Genomic DNA, 20,101 nt, shown 5'->3' with positions numbered 1-20,101 from the left:
CTTGAGGCCCACGCTTGACTCAACTTCCTCTTTGAAACCATCTGTTGCCTCCCCACCCCCACCCCATGCCTTCCTGGAATAGCTTTCTCTACTGCAGCATCTTACTCTACCCATCACATTCTTGCATTACTAATGTTTTGGAATTTTGGCGGGGAGGGGGTAAATTGTGCCTGCCCTTTGAGCCCCCTAGACTGTGCACTCAGGGAGCACAGTAGTAGGGGTAGTTTCTGATTTGTCCCTCCTCAGTGCTTAGAATGGTTCCGTGTTTAGACTATAGACATGCGAGTCATTTTCTGGAATTGAAGTAGATGGAAATGGCCACCCATTTTCTTAAAAGTCTGATGTCTCCCTTTTAAATGTGTATGCATGTGACTCTATGCTGGGATGTTTTGAGCATTTGTAGGTTTATCGCAAGAGGAATTTTAGCACATTTTGTGTGTGTAGCAGCCGTCAACCCCTGTCACAGTTCTCAGATTAAATTCCGATTCAAGGGCTACTGATCATAATCCTTGGGTTGTGCTAGGCAATGGCAAAAGCGAGCCAATCACCAATTCAGGTACTTTCTCCAGTGTCATCTAACGTCTCAGAGGGCCTGTGTTGACAAAGCCAGAATCAACACACAGAGCTAAAGATGGGAAGATGGGCTCATACATCAGACAGGCTTTACTGCCCGGCAGCCTTCCACTGTATCCGCCCTCAGTATGGCCCTGCCATTCCTCTCCACTCTGTTTCAGAAAAGAGAAGCGAGGACAGTTAGAGAAAGCACAGGCAAGTCAGGCGTTGCAGTCACATATACCTCCCGGTGAGCCTTACACCAGGAGAAAAGGCCTTCGGTACCTGGTCAGTTTTATGGTTTTCCTGAATTCATTAGTAATCGGAGCTTTGTATCCGCCTTTCCTCAGTAAGGAGTCTATGGTCTGAATGTGGTCCCATCCTGTGGAGAGTGAACCAGAGAACACAGCAGTCAAGCACATGCAACAAGCACCTTTGCTTAAGCACAGCGTGACTTGGCAGAGGTCAGTTATCACTGTCTCCAAATGGCAGCAACTCCTTTGCTCCTACAAACAGTCACACCGAAGAGCTAAGATGTCATCGTGGATAGAAACAAGTCGACTCGACACACCTTTAGTTCTGGCTACCTGAGATGTCTAACGGCGGTGGCTTCAGTCTCAAGCACAGTTGTAAGCACAGTGTCTAAGAAGCTGGCAGAAACGGCTCAGTCCTGTTTCTGTAACAAACCAGACCCGACTTTCTAACCGGGGCATCTTTTGGAAGGAGGAAAGAGTCGCTAGTGCCATCACACCAGGACTCCCACACAAACTCATGGTAATTGCTGTTCCTTAATGTTATCTTCTGCAGCCATTCAAGCCCCCCCCCCCTTTTTGAAAAGAGCATTCTGACTGGTTCACACAGGAGATGGAATATTACTCTCTGGGGTGCTCTACCGCTTAGGTATGTTTTCTGGAGGCATGGATGCAGCAAATTTCAGGTATTCTCTAAAACCACCCGAAGAGACCTCCAGCTAGCTGCCTTAAAGCCATTTCATAAGGCTGAGTTTCGGCGTTCTGTAGCTCACACTGATGTGAGACAAATGTGGCAAAACCAAATGGCCACGCTTGTCTGATGAGAAGACCAAAAAAAAAAAAAAACAAAATTCATAAGATGCAGAAGCAAATATCCATTTCAATCAATATGAAATTAGAATCCAGAAATGGCGAGAAAGGACAAACTCCTGCTAAGGTAAAAAAAAAAGTTATGTTTTGTTGTGAGAGCTTTGTGTAAGCAACCAAAGTTTCCCCATGGGAGGCAACAGTGACCCGTGTGTTCTCAGTGGCCCTCCTCTCCCTGGGAAATGTGTGATCTTCCAACTAGTATGAGACATTTGGAGCCTGACAATGAACTAATTGGGCTAACTGTCAGATACCAGGCTTGCTGTGTCACAAGGCTATGTGCACAGTGTAATCTGGAAACTGGTACCTCAAATGAGTAGCTCACTGTTGCCTAACATAAAGCCCCACTTTGGCTAAGTCTGCCCTTTTGCAAGATTCGTTTGTTTCGGTTTTGCACATGTGTCTCTGTACAGGCCAACTGTACTGCAGAGATTCAGCTATGGTATCGTTCACTGATTGGCCACAGACGTTGCAGTGGCAGTGATGGAAGAGTCATTTCTCAGGATTTGACACTGACCAATTGTCAGACAGAACTGCAAGGTCAGATAGTGCATTTTCGGTTGTCTATTCGTTTCAATTCTTCACCAGCTCATATGAAATAAAGTGCAACAATGACCTTGCTCCTTTGCAACCTCCGGTAGGTAGGTGGCGGTGCGCTTTGATCCTTTTTCATTGATGAATTCTATTCTAATGCCATGTACACCCACCTGAAAGAAATGGGCAGTTTTATTAGTACAGTCTTCTTTAGAAAGAAAAGGTCATAACTTCACTTTCAAGAGAACGCGGCACTTCCTTCCCCCCCCCCCGCCCCGGGGTTTGGAAAGGCCTATCAATTTTCTCCTTCCAAAGCTTTGATTTCGGGTGCGGAGGTCATTATGACGGCCATGGAGACTGAAAAGGTGTATCTGCAGGTGCCCACCATGTGCTGGGCCAAGCCGTTCTGTTAGAAACTGGGACAACCCATCGGGGACTGGGTGAAGAGGATGGTGGCTGGGATGGCTCCTGCCCCCACGTCCACATGATGGCCCGAGGCAATCGGGAACCAGCTTCCAGAAGATAGCTCGCAGCCACCCCACGCTGACTGTACAACCACCACTTCTTCAGAGCAAACGGCACACCTTCTGGGCCGAGCCCTCCCAAATTCTCTAAGCCACAGGCTGCCATCCAGTCAGGTGGGACTCCTAGATGACAGACTTAGACCCCACCCCCACCCCGTGGGGTTTCCAGGCTGCAGTCTTTACAGAAGCAGACGGCCACCTCTTCCTCCCGGAGAGCCTTGCGGGGTTCCAATCACTGGCCTTCCCGGGGAGCAGCTGAGCCTTTCACCACGGCACCTTCTCGACTGTCTGTCTAGTCCCTTAACAACCTTGAACTGCATGGAATTGAGCAAACATGGCCAGATAAGACTGAAGAAAAAAAAAAAACCCAAGCCCCAGGCAATCCTACATAATCATCCATTACAATTCTTCTTAAAAATATATATACATGTCTAAACGTGGGTCGGTGTCAACCCCTCACTGTCCTTCTGCAACATGGCCCTTAGAGAGTACTGCCACCAAGAATTCATGTGCTTGACACAATGGATGGTGATAAGGGCTAGAGGAACCCCCAATAAAATGATTTAATAAAAAAAAGAATTAAAATTCCTTTGGGGCAAGCTCTAGGGCCTTGCTCAGAGATGGCTATAGATTGTTTATATGAACCAGACAACCTGCAGTGAAGCTTGTAAACAGGCTTCTACGGAAGTGTGGGCAATCTACTGGTCAAATACAGTTTAAAGTAACACCCCTTTGCTTGGATTCATGTGGAATCTAAAGGAACTTTCTTCTCCCCTCCTATTCCGTACAGAATAGCATCTAGCTAGCCCTAACACTCGTAAAAAGCTCTTAACGTCTTTCTGTAGGCCGGTGTTAACAATGAAATCTCTAAAATATAAGCAGCTCCATTCCATTTTCAGTGTTTTCAAAGTAGAATATAAGACCGTGCAAAGTAATAAGGGCTAAGATCCTGTAAACATCATCTCCCACGAATAGACCTGCATTCTTTCCATCAGTCTGGATGGAAGGATCTAGGTCCAAGAACAAGGGATGGGAAGGCCAATGAAAACCCTTTTGTGTCTGCTCTTATGCTGAATTTTTCCAAATTTTCAAGGAAAAAAAGCTTCTGGAAACACATTTTGTTTTCTCCCCCAGGTCTTTGTCCATCCACCTATTAGGGCCTATCAGATCATCGCAGCAGTTTATTTTGTTTTATTAAAGCATATCTCGGTGACTAGGTCTTCTATCTATTTAATCAGTCTACTTATGAGTCTCCCGGTGAACGCGCCACTGGGCGACTGTCTTGAAAATGGACAGTGCCTGGCCTTCGTCCACTTGCTGGTGGGCAATGGCAGTGGGCAGATGAAAAGAAATTGGCGTGTCTATCTCTCAGGTATTTTCAGGATAAAGGGACATCTACTTATCTCTTCAGTGCTTGGCACAGTACTGAGACAATAACAAATTTGCATGGTGTCTGTATACTGAATTACTGAGCAGTAACTCTGACAATATTTCCTTGCCAATATCAGATTCCTTATCATTTGTTTTTAACAATCTGCAGCATACATAATGTATGCTCCCAGCACTCACTGGAGTGAAGTTTGAATCATCACCTCTATTCAGCAAAAAGCTGCCGTGCTGAAATTGGAAAGATTATCTGATGTATATTAAGGTGTCTAAATCAAAAATCAGAGAGGAAGAAGGTCTCCCTATCTGTGAGCTGAGTGGTAAACTAAATCAGTGATGCTTAACTGGCATAGAGTGGCAAACGTGGGGGTGCGGGGTGGGGGGAAGGTCCAAGGGTTATCAGAACTTCCGGAGGGTTAATGTTTTAGCAAGCATAATTTAAAAAAACACAACTCTCTGGGAGATTTTTATTCTAGATAAACGAGATAATCTCCCATAGCCAATCTAGCTCTGCTGAAGCATGACTGTATAGTGAGGAGAAAAGATTTACATAAATAGGGCTGGGGGTTTTTTAATATCTACATCCCTTCTTCATCTGAGAGTACATGATGTATTCAACAGAAATTTCAGAGATGCTAATAATCAAAAGAGAAATCAAGACCAACTGAATAGTATATGAAGGAGCGCTGGTGGAGCTGTCAGGTAAATATGTTGGACTATTAACCACAAGGTTAGTGGTTCAAACCTACCAGCTGCTCTGCATGAGAAAGGTGAGGCTATCTGCTCTCATTAAAATATGCAACTTCAGAAACCCTATATAGGGTCACTGTGAGTCAGAATCAATCCAGTGGCAGTGGGTGGGTATGCTATATGAATGAGTTTCTCAACAAAGCTATTATATTATACCCACCCCTCACTTTATCGACATGGTTAGGCTCCAAAGACAGGGCTGTTATGCAAAAAAAAGGCATTATGGGAAAATGCAGGTTAATCACATCAGATCACAAATTAGGGCATCACATAACTGCCAAACTTCATTCTATAACTCAAAGATCCAAGAATCTGGGTTCAGCAATGTTGACATATAATCTTAACCAGCATTACTCTGGACTTGTACCTAGCTATTTGTTACTGTCAGAGGTACATGATTAATGTTTGAAACAGTATTTTGTGACTATTGTTATGAATGCAAAGTATTGGATAATGAGATAGTTCTTAAACCCAAATAAGTAGTAGGTGTATAATAAAGAGATTAAGGCCAAAAACTAAGGATCAGTTAGTCAAAATAAAAATCACTCAGTCTCTCCTGTTGAGTTACTGCCCTATTCACAGCTTTGTTTTCTGGCTTCCTATGAATCTAAGCAGTTGAAGCCCTTGTAGGTCAAACTGTATGTATGGTGTCTCCTAAAGTGAATCCTTTGTGAAAAACAACTGCGTTGATAGGCCAAAGGTCCATTACACAAAGACAAAACGTCACATCGATAGAGGGACTCCTTTTCCAGCTAGCGGGCTCGGGAGCATGATAATGCTCATAATCGACTCAAAGTCTAAAAAGTTCTTGTAACCTGTTGAGCGGCAGTATTTTCCTTACTTGTGGCACCACGCATGCCATCACATGATCATGGTGCACGATTCAGCCAGGAAAGTGGAAGATAGCCAGATGCTGCGAAGGACCGATCGTTGCCACCCGGTGTCTATCACTGGCTTTGCAAATTTATGTCATCTCTGCTGGACTGAGCACCCACCCTCACTCCACACTGTTCTGAGAGGTGCCTATACCAAAGCCGGCACTCCGAAATGGAACCTTCATATCCCCCTACCCAGAATGGAAGAATCTGCCCCAAATGCAGGCCACAGCTGTAAGATCAGCTACATCAGAGACCAGCAAGCCAGGGAGCTGGGTAGGATTCCCTGAAGTAAATGTTCTTCCCGACTCTGTTTCAGCAGCTTTGTTTTTCTAAGGGTGGATACGGAGGTAGAATCTGGGCAAACTACATCACAAAATATAACCCTAACTAATTTTGCACTGCTCAAAATACAGGCAGGTGAGCAAACACTGGAGGTGATGATGGTGGTGATTAGGCTGTTAGAACTGAATCCGTTCTGCCCCATAGCAACTTTTTGGTACAACAGAATGAAACACAACCCAGTCCTGCCCCGGCCTCACAATGGTTCCGACCTGCGCTTGAGCCCATTGCTGCAGTCGCTGTGTCAGTCCATCTCCTAGAGGGCCTTTCTCTTTCCCCTGCCCCTCCACGTTACCAAGCAACTAGAAACTTGCAACTCTGGCCTTATAGAATCTGCAGGTCATTTTTTAAATTATTAGATGGTTGGGGGGGGGTGCTTTCAAGGTCCATCAGCTGTGATAGTAGTCTTTTAATCCAGATTGTACTTTTGCTAAGCAAAGTTATAAATCAACTTGAATGGTGGTAAATTAAATGTAAGACAGATACGAGGATATGGAATTAAACAGAGCTGTATCTGTGTGCTGAGAGAACACTGTGACCAGGTCGAGAGACTTCTATTTCATGCTAAAAAGAAAGCAACATTTCTTCTGATCCAATCCATCGCAAGTGATTCCCATGAATGTCACTATACAATCATTTGCTTTTAATATTGCTCAAGATGATTAAATATCAAGATTAATATTAAGACCCTAAAAGATATCTCAATTATTCTGTGGTTGATTATCCAGTTCGGGGATTATTGCTGCAACCACGATGCCGACTGCCAGCAGCCCCGTGCTCTTTCTGCTCTCATCCATTTCTCTAATTCCTCACTCCTCGATCGGAGAGCATGTGGGCACAGAGGAGAGGAGATACATGCAAATGAATCAATTTTGCTACATGGTAAAAGGTTTGGTTGAAGAGGAGATTATAAATAATGGCTAAAATGAAGCTTCTAGACTGTCTGCAGATTTCATTTATCCTTGTTATCTGGTCTCTTGATAGAAATGTGGCTTCGTTTTAAACCATTATCTTCTAATGCTGTGACTCTCAATAGAGGGGCAGTATAAAAAGTGCCCTCTCCCCTGTTACAGGGCCCCTATGGTGCTTGCACGATTTCATACGCAGAGCTTCATACCCCCGGTTTATCCATAAGGCAAGTGTTAGTCACATGCCTCACTAGCAGTGCTACACAAGGGTGAGACTTAAAAGAATCATCTAGCCAAAATTATCCCTGAGTATGTTTTCTGGCTATGTGGACTAGGTTCCACGCAAGTCTCTGACCATTTGGCTCCCCCATTACCTCAGCAGGTCCTGATTTTCAGAACTAAATTTGACCCTGGCCGCATCCTGGCCCACAGAACCCACCCACCAATCTGCTTCCTGCTGTAGCTATTGCTACTTCATGCCCCACTCTTCCTGATTTTCAGAACCGGATGTTTGGTTTCTCTGGATTAACAGGATCCCAGCCCACCCCCATCACTGATTTCCACCCTGAAGGAAATAAAATTAAAATACACTAAGGGGTCAGAGAAGCCAAAAGTTGGCTGGCATGTCATTTTAGATGAAATTATTTAGCCAAACATTGTCCTAGCAATGAACACAGCAGCCAGTGACTGGCTGGTCGCATAAGACTGACCTGCCACACTCAATAGTGCCAGTTCATTGAATGGAGTGAAAGGACTCTGCTCCAAATGAGAGGCGCTTAGCATGCTGGGCACCCTCCCACCCCCAACCTTTAGAAGCTGGCATCTGAGCAGAAGAGCAGCCTCTCTCCCCAAAGGGCCCCTGGTACCACGGACAGAAGCAAACACTGCCTTAGAGAGCGAGTGGGTCAAGCCCAGAGACAAGCATTTGTTACATCCCTGGGAAGGGGGAGAAACCAAACAAACCCTAAAAGAACAACCAGCACTTTCTACCCTTTTACTCCCAGCCCCGCAGCACATTCTGTCCCCGCCCCCAGCCCAGCCCGTCCATTCAGTATTCAGAAAACCGCAACTGCTTCCTTCTCCCACGGAAAGCCAGTTCAACATGAAAGGAAAACGCTTCTGACTTGGAGCGCTTCCAAATGTATAATCAGTCCTGGGGCTACAAAAACGTAGCTTTCTGTCTTGAAGGCTGATAACCAAGTGTAGAGATCTAAATGAAATACTCTCCCCAATCCTGATACTCCACCCACTCCCACCCCCACCAAATGAGGAGGAGATATGCTTCAGACCTGCCCCTGAGATCCTCGCAGCTGCGATTTTCCGTCACTTCCATCCACCAAGCACTTTGCGAAGCGATTCTAAAGTTTGAGAGGTGCCCATCTGCACCACCGGGTCCCTGCCTACATACACCTTAAACAGGGTGTGGCTGCAATTCCTTTTTTTCCCTTTTAACTCGGTAATTTTTACCTCTTTACGCATGCAAAATTGTAATCTTGGCCTCTTTTGTTTATTTGTCTACAAAAATAGGACATGATGTTTTACCAAAAAAGAAAGCCTTTCGGGAAGTTTAAAGGAGGAGATCAAACTGCCTACGTGATTGAGAAACAGAATTTTCTCTTGAACCGAGATGCTGCTAATGACCAGTTTCTAGGCTGTTTTTCTCCATGATCCATTATCTAGTTTCTGTTGCTGCCGTTACTTGCAATCTCTCTTTAGTAAGCAGCTTTCGAAGATGAAGAAATACTGGAAACATCAATCAAAAGGGATAATTGATTGCAAAACCATCTCCCGGCTGCACGGAACCTTTCTAACACATTCGACTATGAAAGCCTGGCTCCTCAGCTCCCTCAGTGGCGGTTTCCTTTTTCTTCCTGTTATTTGGGAAAACCATTTGCACAGGCACCTTGACCAACACTGCTGTTCTCTGAACTCCCTCCCTGCACAGTTGTCACCTTCAGCTTACAAATGTGTTCTGACTCAGTGGACCCAATTCTTGGCTTTTGCAGTGCTTAGAGGACCAATTAATGCCAATTTTGATTTATGTAGGAATGTAGACATCTGGTCTATCAGGAACACAAGCCTGCCAATTTCTTTCACAAAGGCCCCTGACCAACAATCTATTTTAACTAATAGCTGGCACATGAATCTAAGACACCTGATCTAGGTAATAAATGACCCTCTGAACTTTCAGCGACTGAGTGAAGTTTTAAAGAAATTATGGCTAATGAAGGGGTACTAGGAAGCCAACCATGTTTACCTATCATTTGCAATGAAAGACACTGTCCTGATACTAAGGTTTTACAGAGAACAAGTGACAGTTCAGAGTGCAATTAAGAGGGCAAAAAGACCCACCCCAACTCTCTGTAATGATTAATTATAATGAACATTCTATAAAAATTGGACATCCTGAAGCTCTCCAAGGAACGTTCAGGCAATACAGGTGACCTTTAAATGAAAAAGCCTGCTTTTTATCAAAAGGTACTACAACACATTCCTACAATTTTTTTAAAAAGGAAATGAAAAAGAGAGTGGATGTACTGACAAAGAAATGAAAGTTACACAAATTCTAAAAATCGAGGCATGTGAATTTGTTGTTTATATGGCCAGGAACTAAGAAAATTCCTATTCATGTTAGAACTGTACCATGAGTTCAGGTTTTCAAGACAGTTTTTCTTCGTCTATAAAACAGATATGTTGCTACCATGTTCCATGTGGGTTGACTCTATGGATATGAATAATTTTTGAAGTCAAGAGAAAGGCCAAGAAACCCTTTCAAGAATCTTTCAGCAAAGCAACATATCTATTTGTAAAGTAAAAAAAAATCATCCCTTTATTTCAATGGCAGTGGTTTTATCTACTAGTTAAATTTTGATTTATATCTATAATATTCATATAAAACAGAGCTCTTTCTGTTTCCCGAATAATTTCCTTCTTGCAGAGAATTACCTTGTGAAAGAAAAAAAGAAAATATGAAAGCATCATTTTTAAAAAGGGGATGATTTTCCACTTTCCCTGCCTACATTGTTAATCGTCATGTTAAAAGTTAGAAAGCTCTTCTTGTAACTGCTAACTGACTAGTGGCGAGTCAGTCTCTAAGAGCATAATGAAAGCAAAGCATTCTTTCTTTAAAGGAGTCACAGCCTCACACAGTGTGAGCCCCCACATAGGAAGGAGCCTTAGGTGTTAGCTAGTCCTATCTTTTCAGCTGCTTGGTGAAGAATTTCAAGGTGCAGAAGGGTCACAAAGCTGGCCAGTGGCAGTAAGGAATAGAGTTGAGTCTCTGGAAGGCTCAAAATTCAGCACTCTTTTGACTAAATGCTAGGGATACTGCCTCCCCCCACCCCCGCCTATTGTACAGGAGAGAATAAACAACCATTCAGCTCTTCCAGGAGAGCAAGGAAAGGGTCTATGGATGTTGAGGGAAGAAGGAAAACATCCAAAACACAATGGGAGGAAGGTAGAAAACAGCTCCAGGAGGTCCAAGGATGGACTCAACAGCCCATTCCACCAAGAGTTCAGCAAATGAAGGCTGAGCATGATAGTGGAACAAGAGGAAAGTATAAGGAAATAGAGGAAAGAACTAGATGACACAGGGTATTCATAGAGGTCCAAAGACTGGAATGTACATATGTAAATATATTTATCTAAGAGTGTGGGGAAACAGATCTATGTGCATATATTTATAGGTTTAGTATTAAGGCAGCAGGTGGACACTGGGCCTCCACTCAAGCACTTACTCAATGCAAGAACACGTTATTCTATTAAATTGGCTGAAGAAAAATGTGTGCATAAGCAAATGTGGTGAAGAAAGTTGATGGTGCCCGGCTATCAAAAGATAATAGCGTCTGGGGTTTTAAAGGCATGAAGATAAACAAGCAGCCATCTAGCTGAGAATAAAAGCCCACATGGAAGAAGCACACCAGTCTGTCTGACCATGAGGTGTAAAAAGCACCTGTTATCAGATATCAAAGAACTAAAAATCTTACCAGTGGGTGCCCACCTTCCTGATATGATCAATGAAGACAAACGTGTGCATAAGCAAATGTGGTGAAGAAAGCTGATGGTTCCTGGCTATCAAAAGATAAAGTGTCTAAGGTCTTGGAGGCTCAAAGATAAACAAGTGGCCATCTAGTTCAGAAGCAACAAAGCCCACATGGAAGAAACACATCAGCCTGTGTGACCACGAGCTGCTGAAGGGATCAGGTATCAAGCATCAAGGAACAAAAAATCATATCATTATAAATGTGTGAGTGCAGAGTGGAGACTCAAAGCCTATTGGTAATGGGTGAGTGCAGAGTGGAGACTCAAAGCCCATCGGTAGCCAACTGGACACCCCCTTACTGATGGTCTGTGGGGAGGAGATGAGCCAGTCACGGTGCAGGGTAGCAATGATGAAGCATATAACTTTCCTCTAGTTCTTAAGTACTTCTTCCTTCCCACTATCATGATCCCAATTCTACCTTACAAATCTGGCTAGACCAGAGGATGTACACTGGTACAGAAAACAACAGGAAACACAGGGAATCCAGGACAGATGACTCCTTCAGGACCAGTGGTGAGAGTGGCGATGCCTGGAGGGTGGAGAGAATGTAGGGTAGAAAGGGGGAACTGATTACAAGAATCCACGTATAGCCTCCTCCCTGGGGAAGGGACAGCAGAGAAGAAGGCAGGGGAAGAAGTCAGACAGTGTAATATATGACAAAATAATAATTTATGAATGATGAAGGGTTCATGAGGTAGGGGGAGTAGGGAGGGAGCGGAAAAACGAGCAGCTGCTATTAAGGGCTCGTGACAGGCAAATGTTTTAAGAATGATGATGGCAACAAATGTACATATGTGCTTGACACAATGGATGTATGGATGGATAGTGTTAAGATTTGTACGAGCCCCCAATAAAATGATTTTTTTCAAAAGAGCTAATGGAGATGTTTTTTGCATTAAATCACCTCCTAAAGTGACTTTACTTTCTGGGGCTTCTTCCACATTGACTTGTTGACTCACAGCAATTTTTCTCTGGAAGGCCAGGAGACATGCCACATTCCTTTCCCAATGCTTCCCAGCACATGAAAAACACGTAAAGTAGAGAATCAGGACACAGGCTAAGTTAGCATACTACTAAATACTGGCATACAGAAATCTCATCATCTCTGGAAAACATTGGGAGGAGCATTTTGCTAAAAATAACATTCTTATGATGTTAAGGCAACCATCCAAAGTTTGAGAAGAACCACATTGCAGATCAGTGGTTCTCAACCTTCAGTTTCTCATGTGGTGGTGCCCCCCGCCCCCCCCCCCCACACCAACCATCACATTATTTTTGTGGCTACTTCATCACTGTCATTTTGCTACTGTTAGGAACCGGGCAACCTCTGTGAAATGGTCATTTGACACCCCCAAAGGGGTCGTGACCTCAGGCTGAGAACCGCTGCTTTAGATCACTGTGGTGGTCGTGGTGGTTAGGTGCTGTCTAGTTGGTTCCAACTCAAAACCACCCCATGTTCAACAGAAGGAAACAATGCCAGGTCCTGTGCCATCTTCACAGTCATCGCTGAGTTTGCACCCACTAGAGCACCCACTGGGTTAGTCCGTCTCCCTGAGAGTCTTCCTCTTCTTCTGGAACCTTCTACTTTACCAGGTCTGCTGTCCTTCATCAGAGACTGGGCCCTCCTGATAACATATCCCGACTACTGTACAGCACTGTGGGAAGAAACAAATAGCATGTACAACTGGAAGTCCCTTCTTTCACTTGGTGGCTCTGTGAGTCACACACCATCTGGGAATGAATGGGAACTTTTCAATCGTACATTAAAAGGAGCTCAAAAAATAAACCAAAGAAATCTTCAAGCGGGAGAGAGGGTAAAAAGGAGAACATTCGCCTCAACTCTATGAGAGAGAATGACGGCTGCCAAATTTGCTCATCTCACCGTTTACTCTCCTGAAGGTTATTACAAAAGCTCTCTATTATTAACTGCAGGCTCCCATGTCAGAAATGGAGTCCTGACCACTCACGAGGTATGCCTTAAAGGTTGCTTTGAAGAGTGAAGCGCAGCTCTCTGAGAAGCAGGTGTGTGACAAGGCTTATGGATGACGACAGATGCTTTCGGGAGCGAGCCAGGCTGGGGTTCTGGGGGCCAGCTCCACAGTTCAGGGACAGATTTCTGGCATCCCCCAGCAATCCTGCTGACCAGCTCCACCCAGCACGGCTTGATGACATGTAAGCAATGCGTGCTATGAAGGCGCAGTCTGTCTTTGGACCACTGTGTGTTGCCCGAGGGACAGCTGTGTGGGCAGGTGAGACTCAGAGATCCAGGCAGCTGGCCACAGCAAAACGCCACCTTATGGTTTGTGAAAACAACTCCCATCTAGCTACTGAAATAGGATCTCAGGGTCTGCATTCAAAGACAGAAAAGATCGGTCCCTTGTGCCTCCAAATGATCTCATCTCTCAAGCAGAGAGATAACTGATGTCTGACTACAATTTAGAAAACATTTTGACTCCTGTCAGCAGATGGTTCTATTAGCTTCCACAAGATCATCCACAAGTTAGCATATTTGCTTTACGAGGTCTTCTGCAAACCAAAAGCGTGTTCTTGTGGATCATCCTGCAAATGAGTAGCTAGGAGATGACGGACCTAGTATGACCCTGCAAGTCAAGCTCTGACTATCCTAACGACACTGGTCTTCTAGCCGCTCAGTTCTTTCAAAGGACACGCGGCTCTAGTTCCAGCCGGAAAACTGCTTTAGAGGGCACCAGTAGGCTACCTGAGGGTCTCTTTTGTTCCCGAAGAGTCTGCCAATAGTCTATAATTCAGATAAGGCCGCAACTTGAAGAACATAGAACCGGTGAGACATTCTTGTGTTCAAACTCAAGGCAGGGTCATGGTGAATTTCTCCCTAGGGGAGTACTTTTTCTCAGCGAACCACCACTTCAACTTTGTAGGAAGACGTTTCAAGGCATCAGGTCAGTTCATGAACTGTCCCCGCCACCCCCAACCCCAAATGGATCGCTCATCGCCCTTCTCATACTTCTCAACCCCCAAATCACTGCCATGGAGGGGATTCCCACTGAGAGGGACAGGGAAGGACTGCTCCCATGTGTTTCCAAGACTGTCACCCTTTTACTATTTTTTTAGTTTTTATTGGTATAGACTTCACATGTAATACAACTTAATCGTTCAGTTGTATCAAGATTTGTGCCATCATCACGACAACCAATCTGAGAACATTTTCTTCTCGGACTCCTTGTTAGTTCCCCATTGTTCCCCATCCTTTCCTGCCCTGCCCCCAGGCAACCGTCGATTTTTAGATCCACCCATCCTGGTTTTCGTATGCAGAAAATCACACAGAACACAAGCAGGAGGCAAACAAACAAACAACAACAATATAAAAAAACCACTAACAATGACTGGACAAACATAGAAGAACCTCACTTGAAAAGAAAGCAGCAATTAGTAAACATGGGGAAAATGATCATGGGTCATAAAGGAGATCAAATGATAAAGTAATGCATTTTAACCGAACTACATCTGCCATCATTGATGTTATACTACTCTCTGACAACAAGGTTGTCCGCATCCGTCGGCTGTGGTCAGAGGGGATTCACCTGAGGCTTAATCCATGTGGAGATCCTACAAATGAAGTCTGGGGTTCCACTGCCATCTATAGCCCTCTGCAAACCATGTGCTTCTAACTTAAGCTCTGATACCATTCCTTCCTTCAGATTTGGATTTTTTTTATTGAAAATCACCCAGGCTGGTGTGCTTCTTCCATGTGGACTTAGTTGATGCCTCCCTTATGTGGCTGCTTGTTTGAAGACAAGCCTTTAAGCCTCAGATGATAATTTTTTTCCAATAGCTAAGCACCATCTGGTTTCTTCACCACACTTTTCCACAGCATTCATGTCTTCAGTGATCTCTTCATGGGGTGAGCACTGAGCAGTACTATGAGACTGTTAGTCTGTATGGGAGTGGAAAAACCTCATCTTTATCCCAAGGAGTAGCTGGTGGTTTTGAACTGCTGACCTTGCAGTAAGCAGCCCACGGCAGTACCCCCACCAGGGCTCCTACTGAGGCAATGAATAAGTAGACGGTGATGTGGGCAATGATTAATGATTGTTGGAGGGCTGGAATGAGTGTCCATTTTGTCTTTACAACCACTGTCAACAGTGGTGGTGTTTTCAACAATTTATTATCAAATCTACTCAGATTTATTGAGTGGCTACCTATAGACACTAATCTTGAATGCTGTAATTGCTATTCTGAGGAACCATACGGATGTATTGTTGATCATTCTGTCAATTCACCATTGATTTGCAATTAATCACAGACCTGTGGAACAGTTTACCCCGCGTGCCTCACATCACATTAAGATCAGAAGCTTTGTAGCCTCTAAAATAAAGTCTGAAGTAAAACCTCCTTCCCACTACTTTGTAAAATTAGAGACATGTCAGCAAAAGAATTTTCAAAGAGATTGAGTTAGAAAAACGAAAAATAAAACACACACTTTATACGGTGACCAGATGTTAACATTGGTAAAGCGGGACACCATTGATAAAACTCATATCCTGGCGAAATAGCCACATGGCAGACGAAAACCGTATATTCCCTTCCCGTTCTCCCGCCGTTCCCTAGCTTGTCGTGCATTCTTTCCAAAAATCGGGATTCTTTTAAAACGCCGTGGGACATGGGAAAAAGTGTTAAAAACTGGGACTGTCCGGTCACCTTAACTTTAGATGAAGAACACAATCAGTTCACTTGCTCCCTGGTCACACTCCTCACCTCAGGACCACACAGACGGCTCTCTTGTTACTGAAATTACCTAACTCTACGTTTTGGGACGTCCAGACTCAGTCTTTTGCCTGCTTTGATGTGGGCACGTTTACCTCTTTAATTAGGGATCCCACTGAAGCAGCACACCTCAGCAGTGAGGGGTCAAATCTCCAACTTGACTCTGGCCAGAACAGCCCGATGCTTAGCTAAAACATCCTCATTACCTATAGGTGACTTTCAATCTTCTCTTCTAGAACAACTCGGCAACATTTTGAAATCCTATCCTGTCTTACCTCTGATGCAAATACTTTTTGCTTCAATTTAAAATGGGTAAGATCATTTCGTTCATGGAAGAAAACTTGTACCTAGTGAACAGTGTGCAATTTCTCAGAGGAAAGATTGGATTTTCCTAAGACAGGACTGACTTCCCATGAAGGTAATTCCCAATCTAATATAAATGCATTTATATACAAAGATAAACCATCGATGAAGACATCCTCATAATCTTCTATCTGTTGATTTAGATTATCATCATTATGACATCCAAGTTATTTGAATCATTTATATTCAATATGATGCGCTACATAAATAAATAGGCAAATATACTGACACAAAGACACAGAAAAAGAATGGCAAGAAATATTCCAAAATGTTAACAGTACCTTCATCCAAATTATCAAGTGTTTCTCTTTAAATAATTTTGAAATAATTTAAGTTTTCTTCTTCAGTAAATTGAAATGATTATCATCCATATATATGTTTTGCATTTCTATTGTGGGAAATGCAGCAACATCAAACTGACCATTCAAACCATCCTGACGTCGAGTGCCATTGAGCACATTCACAATGTGCAGCTACCCAGAGCCAGGGCATTTGCAACGCTCCAAATGGAAGTGCTGTATCTAGCAAGGAATCGCGGCCCGTTCCCTCCTCCTCCCTGTCCCATAGCTGCTGAAAAGTAGTAAATGGCTTTACAAAATACTATAAGGAAGTGTGTTTTACTATATAATCTAATATTATTATTTTATTATATAATTATATAAGTCCAGAAGTAGAGTGGCCTTCAAGGTAGTTGATCTAATGACTCAACTATGCAAAGACCCAGAACCTTTCCATTTTTTTAATATAAGAAATTTGTTTCCAAGAATTTGCCTATTGTGAATATTTCTATCAATGTGTCCGGTTCCTTTCACTTAGCATACTGTCGTCATGGTTCATTCATGGGGGAGCATGCACCAGTACGTCCTTCCTTGTTTACGGTTGAATCATAGTTTCTTACAGAGATGTACAGAGTCCGTGGCCAGCTAGTGCAGATCGACACGCAGTTACTAACCAGGAGACTAGCCTGGCAGAGCCACCTCAGCGCTCAGATGTAAGGCCTGGTAATCTGCTTTCAAATGGTCCTGGCCTTAAAAATGCCTGAGTGCAGATCTACTGCACAACACACGCTTCACCGTGAGCTGGCATCAACTTGATGGGAACGGTTTGGGGCTATGGTTTTTAATATGGACCCACCACATTTTGTTTATCCATTCAGCAGCTGATAGACATTTGGGCTGTTTCCACGCTTGGTGTATTATGTATCAGGCTGCTATGAAGAACATTCAGGTATAAGCTTCTGTTTGAACGCCTCCTTGGAGAGTCGTATTAATAAAGGACTTTTTAAATGTCTTTAATTCTACTTTGGCATTCTTGCGTTAAAGTAATGCTTTTTCAGAGTTATAAAGGACAACATACAGAATATCATTCCTGCAATAATGTCAATTCATTTTTATTCATTTCCTAAAGCTAAAATACATTCCAGTACTTAAAAAGGAAATTTTCAACCTTACTCTTCAGGAACAAATTTTTCTTATGTCAAATACTGATCCCAATGACAAAGCAATGAGAAAGATAATCTTTTCCTCTTATCAACAGCCATCCTAGAAGGACTTAATTTGCATTTAAATGCTTATCTATGAAAAGCATAAAAATATAGAGGGAAATACATTTTTATTTTGTTTCAATAAGAAAACATAATAGACACCAATATTTGAGTTCCAATGAATACACTAAGTACCAAATTCCAAAGGGCAGTATAGAATCTTTCAGAAACTTATGCTTACAGATAATGACCAGAGATGATACATACACCCTGAAAGACTATACAGTAGCAATTCATGTGTTTTAGCTCCCATACTCCTAACAGAATACTGACACGTCTCATGAAGGTAAAAAGTACACACTCATATTAATTTTAGCTGTAGACAGTGCTTTATGTAGGCTAAAGAGGAGATGTATATTCTGAGCTCAACCTTAACTATGGGGTCCCCCATTTTTCCCCCCAAAACATATGCACTCATGTGTATGATTCACATCTCTCTGTCTCTCAGACCCAATACGAGCACGTGAACACACACACACACACACACACACACACACACACACACACACACTCCAGAAAACAGAAATAGAATGCTGGCTAAAACAGCAGCAGCAGCATCCTTATATCAGTAAAAAGAGTCATCCCAAACTATTGCAATTATTAATAAATAGGGGATATATTTGGGGACAATTTAAAAATAAATCACTGGGAAACATTTCCGTAATATTGGCAGACCTCTATTTAAGAAAAATTAAAATAGGAATAATACATTTACATAAAAATATAAATTAGCAGATGTTCATTATACAAAAGGTTTTTCTACATTCCAAATTTACTAGGATCAGCATTCTCATTTTTTTTCTTTATGAAAAGTCATGAGATGGTTTCATGATCTGATCAAGTCCCCCCCAAATCACAAAAGTTAGAAGAAACATTTTCATTCCACTCTGGCAAGAGCTTATCAGTAGTTCTGGCATAACAGCAATAATTTATAGTGTTGGGTTTTTTCCAATGACGATTGGGAACTGAATGTGGAAAAACAATATTGCAGTGCAGTGAGTTATCCAAAATCTCACGAGGAATCAGGGTACAGCCCAAAATAAAACTGAAGTCCAGTGAATTGTCCACAAGGCAAAATACCTTAGTTACTAGGGGAGATGCTCCTTTTGAAAAACAAACAAACAAAAATCAACAATAGGATGAGGAATATAATGATTTATGAGTGTGTAGGAGACAATGAATGCTATGCATCTCCCTGAATTCCCATTGTTCTATTCTTGTTACTATTTCCTTTGTAAACTATGTTATGCCAATAAACCTTGGCATCCTCCGAGAGTTTATGGTCCCTCCTTTCATTTTTATAGTCCTTATTTCTTTAGACTCATTATTGCTCTCTGTTAAGAAGGTGTTTTATCTCTAAAACAGAGGAGAACTGCTCCCCTGGGTTTCTAAAGCTGTACATCTTTACAGAAACACAGTGCCTTGCCTGTTTCCCTCAAAGTGCCTAGTGGGTTTGAACTACTAACCTTTCTGTTAGTAGCCCAATGCCTAGTGCACAGCACCACTGGGGAGGCCTAAGGCATTCTCTGGTCGGAGCCAAATCTTATCCCTTTTATGCATGTGAGACAGTGCCTTGAACAGAGTGGGCGCTTGTGTGGGGTGTGTTCATAGATAAGGTTTCATAGACATAGATTCAATTACTACTGCCCCCCCCCACCTAAGCAAATGATGGTGAGGCCCTCTGCATGTCAATAACAAGCCAACTTCATATAAGACAGAGAATCGAGAGTCTACTCTAATAATGGAAAGACACCTCCCCCCCAGATATAACCTTAATTGTATGTTAGTTGTGATTAAGTGCATAAATTAAGGTAGAGAAGAAGGAATTAGCATTATTTAACTCTAGTTAATCAACACTCTATTATTATCCAGGAGCTGATTTCCCCAACTGGTGTATGAGTATGATCCTGTTTTGCAACTCATTTGTTGCATCCTGTGACCATCGAATCACGTGGCGACGGTTATGTCAGAGTGTATAGGGATAATGGAAGTATGAGGAAAAATAAACTCCAATCTGGTAAAAGTTGTTGGAGAAAAGTAGAGACCAACTGCCATTTGGGGATCACACAGTCCTACAAACCTAGCCCCTGACCAGCTGTGCGTTTCATTGATCTGTGTGACCCTTGGCTGCCATCATACTAGAGAATGGGTTGAAAGATTTATTTTCTGGGCCTTATTTTTAATATCTACTCAAGATTTACCTTCGTGGTGCTTTACAATTCTTCAATAGTCTTACCTCCCAGTCCAAATAATCACAGACATCTTCAAAGTTAGTGAGCAGAGACACTGAGCAGAAAAGCCGTGGCAACTCATCCCTTGTCATTGGGGGGAAACGGCTATCTTTAAGGGCACTGTTGGAAACAAAAGAAACATTAAGGCAATCACTAGAGATATAACATTTCCTAATTTCAAAGGCAGCAT

General features: G+C 42.9%; 1 protein-coding gene across 1 annotated transcript in view; it reads right to left on the bottom strand.

Annotated features, from left to right (window-relative positions):
- The window catches only part of AMMECR1 (AMMECR nuclear protein 1), a 179,009-nt gene that overhangs the window by 6,276 nt on the left and 152,632 nt on the right, over positions 1-20,101 (bottom strand). The window contains exons 3-5 of the mRNA XM_075538603.1: positions 19,917-20,031; positions 2,287-2,377; positions 838-934 (exon numbers count right to left, since the gene is read on the bottom strand). Of these exons, the coding sequence (XP_075394718.1) occupies positions 838-934; positions 2,287-2,377; positions 19,917-20,031 (303 nt within the window). The remainder of the gene's footprint in view (positions 1-837; positions 935-2,286; positions 2,378-19,916; positions 20,032-20,101) is intronic.

This window comes from Tenrec ecaudatus, chromosome X (genome assembly GCF_050624435.1).
Source record: "Tenrec ecaudatus isolate mTenEca1 chromosome X, mTenEca1.hap1, whole genome shotgun sequence".
NCBI lineage: Eukaryota > Metazoa > Chordata > Mammalia > Afrosoricida > Tenrecidae > Tenrec > Tenrec ecaudatus.
The sequence above is the reverse complement of the archived record's forward strand: the minus strand, read 5'-3'. Positions and strand labels throughout refer to the sequence as shown.